At 48.8% G+C, this 6,246-nt stretch overlaps 1 protein-coding gene across 1 annotated transcript; it reads left to right on the plus strand.

The window, feature by feature from the left end:
• The first annotated feature begins 1,382 nt into the window (after positions 1–1,382).
• Positions 1,383–5,571, plus strand: LOC113033468 (uncharacterized). The gene has a single exon (XM_026187284.1). It carries the CDS (start codon positions 1,396–1,398, stop codon positions 5,494–5,496), a length of 4,101 nt encoding a protein of 1,366 aa, XP_026043069.1. The 5' UTR covers positions 1,383–1,395; the 3' UTR covers positions 5,497–5,571.
• The last annotated feature ends 675 nt before the right edge of the window (positions 5,572–6,246 follow it).

Genomic DNA, 6,246 nt, shown 5'->3' on the forward strand with positions numbered 1-6,246 from the left:
ACTGAGCCTGGCACTTCACCAAATGTCACAGTTACCATGTCTTTGGTGGGCCGTCAGGATCCGGAAACACAGATGAGTTTAGCCCACGTTTTTGCTGACACTGCTACCCCACCAGGCGGGGAAGAAACTGAGGATACTGATGATGAACTCAGTGACCTTAACAATACACCCCCCTCTACCCCTCCCAGTCTAGGATATCAGACTAGATCTAAGGGCCCTGTGCCTCAGCCTCCAGGCATATTTCCCCTGGTCCAGACTAAAGCGCAACGTAGACCAGTGTATCAACCTTATTCATTCGGAGATGTCCAGGCCCTAGTGGACAAACTCCCTGACATAACGGAGGGAGGGAATGCCTGGTTGGCTGGTTTGGATAAATACACAGCTGGACAGGACCTCGCACTGGGAGATTTTAGAGCTATTATAACTAGGTGCACATCCCGATCTCAGGCAGCGGACCTGGAACAAAATGCGGGTACTACCATGCATGAGAACGAGGTGCCACTAATGCAGGCCTTGAGGTTTATTGGACCGGCCCTGCGCAAACAATTCCCACCCAAAAATCAAGGCACCTTACAGAAATTTAAATGGGAGGGAAAGCAAAATCCCACCCATTATCTAAATCAGGCTGTTGAAGACTGGGTGAACCATACAGGTCATCACCCCAGTAGGACTTGTTCACAGAGCATGTGGTTTAGAAGGGCGGTGCTGAGGGGCATTCCGGAGTCAGTAAGCCAGAAAATGGAGGATAATCCTGATTTGCAGGACTGTGACTTTGCAATCTGGAAGAAACATTTGATTTTTAATCTTAACAAAGTGCAGATTAAGTCTGATGATAAAGCGGAGAGCGTCGAAGATTTACAGTTGCAACTGTTGAAGGTTCAGCTGCAGAAAGCTAAAAACGACCTGGGTGGAAAAGGTGACAAGCCTAAAAAGCAACTTGTGGCCGCTGCGGCTCCCCCTCCTGGTCCAGTTGCCCCTGATTTGTATCCGAACCCATGGCCAACTGATCCACAGCCCCCCCAGTATGGTGCTTATCACTCCCCGGCCCCTTATGGGCAGAGAGGTTCCCCATTTGGAGGAAACAGAGGTGGTTTCAGGGGAAGGGGTCAGATGGGAGGTGGTAGGGGAGGCCAGATGTATGTTTGTTTCCGGTGTGGACAACCTGGACACTGGGCTAAAGCGTGCCCTTTGAACCCGGCTGCTGGAAGAGGCAGGGGAGCCCGTGGTGGGCCCTATCAGCATCCTGGCCACAGAGGTGGACCTCGTGGTGCTTTAGTTGAAGTGCCCCCGGCCCCACAGATGCCTGTGATGGGGTGGGAGTACTACGAGGGTGGTCCCCAGCTATAGGACACCCCACAGACTGCCCAGGACGGTGAAGGGACAACGGCGGACCCTATGCTGTCCATAACTGTAGATAGAAGAAGAAGCAGCTTTTTAGTGGACACTGGAGCTACGTACTCCACCATTAAGGATGTTGCTCGTGAAAGACTTACTGACAGAGTGATTACAGTGGTGGGCATATCTGGGGAACCTAAAACTCTGCCTTACACCGTGCCCCTCCCCACAACGGTTGGAGATCAGACCTTGTTACACAGCTATGTTTGTTCAAAACAGGCGCCTGTGAATTTACTGGGAAGAGACTTGTTGATTAAATTAGGAGCCACAATACTCTGCTCTTCACAAGGCCTAACTGTGACTCTCCCTACTGGGGTTGTACTTCCCTGCTCTGATGGGCCAGAGGGAGGTGGTCAGTTTCTGCTGCAACCCTCCTCCTGTTTGGCGGACTCTGCTGACATCTACTGGGCATTATTGGAAGTTGAAACACCTGCTGAACCAGGAGTTTGGACTGCTTTTCAGCAATGGCGGCCGTGGCTCTCACTCCTACATCCTTATGTCCCTCCCCCTGACCCACCTCATGTTACACTGTTTTATGACAGGCATGACACCACCTGGTACCAGCACATGTTCCAAGAGCAGTGTGAGGGGCGGGCTTGGTCTCTGAACATGTCGTGCATTTTTGCGGCACCGGAGGGAGTGGCAGCAGCGGTTACTTTTACAACAGATCAATTACAGTGGTACATGATGTCTGATGAGGCAGCTCCCCATGTGTCACTGGCCTTACATCCTGGACACCAGGCTAAGGAGCTGGGTGGAATGGTTAAACGTTCCCTTGCGGCCACTGACTGGACACCTACAAAACTCCCACAGGTTTTGTTTTCTCCATCTACCAAGACATACCAAATTTTAAATGATTGCTTTAATTCCTCAACACTGCAACATGGAGTGGTCAGCGGGTCACATGGAAGAGAACACACAGACCACTGTGATGCTGCGCCTTTACTCGACTCTCTTCCAGATTGTTTGTGGTCCCTTGGACCCACAGATGTAGGTTTAGTTGATGTGGAGCCAGTCTCTTTTCAACTGTCATCTGCTACCCCTTTGTGGCAGCCTCAGTACCCACACAGACCGGAGGCTGAGGCTGGGATTGCAGAAACAATTTCTGGTTTGGTCACTGCCGGTGTCTTGGAGCCCTCCTGCTCTAAGTGGAACACGCCCATCCTACCCGTTGAGAAAAAAGGCACGGGGAAGTTCAGAATGGCACATGATTTGAGAAGGATTAATGCCTTACTTGGCACTCCTACTTTGCCTGTGCCTAATCCTTATGTTGCCTTGACCAACCTCCCACCATCTCATGCCTGGTTCACCTGCATTGACTTGGCTAATGCCTTTTTCTGCCTCCCACTTCGTGAGTCACTGCGTGACATTTTCTCATTTACATTTAGAGGCCGACAATGGCGTTACACTCGCTTACCACAGGGATTTGCCCTCTCCCCAGGACTGTTTAATCAGTGTTTGAAAGAACTTTTACAAACCAGCCCACTACCATCTGACTGTATGTTAATACAATATGTGGATGACCTTTTGCTGTCTGCCCCCACGGCTGACATCTGTTTGGAGGCCACCAGAGTGGTACTTCACCACCTGGCCAACACAGGTTTTAAAGTGAGCAAAAACAAACTACAGATTGCAAGAAAACAGGTTTCTTTTCTAGGCCGCATGGTCTCACAGTCCGGTATTTCCTTGTCCCCAGAACACAGGAACTCCATTTTGCACCATCCAAAACCTCTAACTGTAAAAGACATGTTGTCATTTTTGGGCCTGACTGGTTACAGCAGGACCTATGTCCCAGACTATGTTGGCCTTACTTCCCCTTTGCGCGTTTTGGTAAATGAACAAGGCATGAGAAACCTCTCTGCTCCCCTCTCATGGACTACAGAAACAGAACAGGCGTTTATAAAGTTAAAACAACAGCTTTCTGTCGCCTCTGACCTTGCTGTGCCAGATTATGCTTTGCCTTTTCATCTTGATGTTTCTGGAACTGGAACCCATATCAATGGTATCCTGTTCCAGAAAAAAGGGGGAGAGAGAAAAGTGTTGACATATGTAAGCGTAATGCTTGACAACACTGAAAAACGCCACCCACCGTGCACACAACACGTTTCTGGACTTGCAAAAATCATTCAGAAAACAGCACACATAGTGATGAACCACCCACTAAAAATTTTGACATCACACAGTGTGGTGGCCTACGTCTCCTCACAGGCCTTCACACTCACTTCACTCAGGCAGAGACGCCTCAGTACCATTTTGGAAGCACCACACATCACCTACTCACATGAAGGCATAAACATGGCTGATCACATGGGATCAGGGGAACCACATATGTGTGAAGAGGTTGTGCAGGTACAGGAGAAAATCAGGCCAGATTTGCAGGCAGAACCTCTAATGGATGCAGAAAAAGATTGGTTCACAGATGGATGTTGTTTCAGAACTGAAAGTGGAATGTTGAAGGCTGCATGGGCAATAGTGGAACAGACAGACATGAGATGGAAAACAGTGAAGGCAGAGCAGTTGATAGGACAACAGTCTGCACAGAGAGCTGAACTGAGAGCGGTGATTGAAGCCTTAAGGATGGGAAAGGGACAGAAAGTGAATATATACAGTGATTCAGCTTATGCTGTGGGAGCAGTGCATGTGGAGCTCAAGCAGTGGCTAAGAGCTGGTTTTTTGACAGCCAGCGGAAAGCCTATTAAACATGAGATAGAAATGAGGGAATTAGCGGAAGCACTGTTGTTACCTGTTAAGGTGGCAGTGGTAAAATGCAAAGGACACAGTGCCGGATTGGACTTAGTGGCATTAGGTAACAAACAGGCCGACTTAGTAGCTAAGCAGACAGCTGGTTACTTACCCTCCCTGATTATGGTAATGGACCCAGAAGCCACACCCCCTCCAGAAAGACCACCCATACAACTAGGCCTAGCCACAATCAGAGAGTTACAGGACAAAGCCAGCCCCCAGGAAAAATCATTATGGGTAACAAGAGGGGCCACAAACACAGATGTTTGGCGTGGCCCAGATGGAAGGCCCATTCTACCGCCAGGGGTCAGACAGACAGCAATGGAAGAGGCACATGGAGTGGGGCATGTGGGACCTGCACAAATGATGAGGAACTTAGCCGCCTGGTGGCACCCTTATCTAAAAGACATGACAAAATACATGGTTAAAACCTGTAAGGAGTGCAACCAATTTGGAATCAAGCCCGCCTTCAAGCCAATAGCAGGGTACTTCCCCATCCCACTTTGCCCAGGGAAAGAAATAATCATTGATTACACAGACATGGTGGACAGAGTAGGCAGTTACAGGTACCTGCTGGTGGCTGTGGATGCATTTTCAGGTTGGCCAGAAGCCTGGCCGACAGCAAGTGAAAACAGTAGAACTGTGGTAAAGTGTCTGATTAATCATTATATACCACAGCATGGGTTTCCCGAGGTCATAAGGTCGGACAATGGTTCACATTTCAGGAACCACGATCTGCAGAGGGTTGAAGCCGCATTAGGTTTGAAACATAAGTTTGGCTCAGTTTACCACCCCCAATCCCAGGGGAAAGTGGAAAGGATGAATCAAACTCTAAAAACTAAATTGGCTAAAATCTGTGCACAGACCAAATTAGATTGGGTTAAGGCATTGCCTCTTGCATTAATGTCCATAAGATGCTCAGTAAATCAAACCTCTGGTTACACTCCATTTGAGTTGGAGCATGGCAGGCCTTTTCCTGGCCCCTCCTCTCGCCTGTTAATGTCGGATGAAGCTGATTCAGACCTCGATCCGAGGACATATTATAACATGCTCCGCAGTTTTGTTGCCCAGTATTCCTCACAGGTCGCTGAAAGAAACCAGCAAGAGCTGAAAGAGGCGGCTACACCTGGAATGGACTACGTCCTCCTGAAAGTCACAAAGAGAAAGTGGGCTGAGCCTCGCTGGACAGGCCCTTACCGCATAACAGAGCGGACCTCCCACGCTGTCAGGCTCGAAGGGAAAGGTGACACCTGGTTTCATTACACACAGTGCGCTGCTGCCACCGAACCAGGAAGAACCTTAAGAGAGGTGCAGAAGGACCTGTCAGAAGGAGCTGCAACAGCATCACCAACCACTTGAGGGAGCCAAAACTCAACCTACAAGCCGGCTGGTTACAAAAGGGGGTGTTCTCCATACTGAACTAAACATTTTTATTTTTCTATTTTTAACATCTTTTATGACTTTGCTTTTATATTGGCTTGAGTTTTTAAGATTTACATTTTACATTGCAATAGTTTTAACCGCTGAAAGCTCATTTAAAGTTGTGTCACTGATACTTTTTGTTGCTCTTTAACTCCTAGAACACGCCCTTGGCGAGGTGGGGGGAACTGGACCACCTTTCTGTGCCCCATCATCCTCTATTAGAAGACATCCAAGCTAAGTAAACATGTCTTGGCCCTTTCCCCCTGAAATGACAGGCAGGCAAAGATGTTGCGTCTTTGTTTGCTTCCTGGCCCTGGGTCTCATTCCCATTGGCATAATCCTGATCTGTGAAGGGCCCCCGAAACTTCTGACACCTTCAAGTTCAAAAGCTTCGCCCCCTTCTGACAGTCCCAATCTGACAAATGTAGCCCCTAGGGTCTTGCCCACCACTTCCTCTCCAGTTTTGCCCACGCCCGATCCATTTAGAAAGAAACGAGACACGGTTACCTCCTGTACCCCAAGTACGACTAGAATGATTACTCTCTGTGTCCCCAACAATAAAAGTTGGGTAGTCGAAATAGATTTCGCTAGCTTCCCAGTCACTCCCGTCACCAAAGACCAAGGGGGGGATCTTTTTAACCTTGCAGTACATCTCTCCTCCTCAGTGTGGTATATAACCCTGGGAGG

This window comes from Astatotilapia calliptera, chromosome 12, assembly GCF_900246225.1.
Source record: "Astatotilapia calliptera chromosome 12, fAstCal1.2, whole genome shotgun sequence".
Taxonomy (NCBI): Eukaryota; Metazoa; Chordata; class Actinopteri; order Cichliformes; family Cichlidae; genus Astatotilapia; species Astatotilapia calliptera.

Bases quoted from the DNA above. Each gene is read 5' to 3' on its own strand.
- LOC113033468 (XM_026187284.1), top strand. From the start codon at position 1,396: ATGCTGTCCATAACTGTAGATAGAAGAAGAAGCAGCTTTTTAGTGGAC.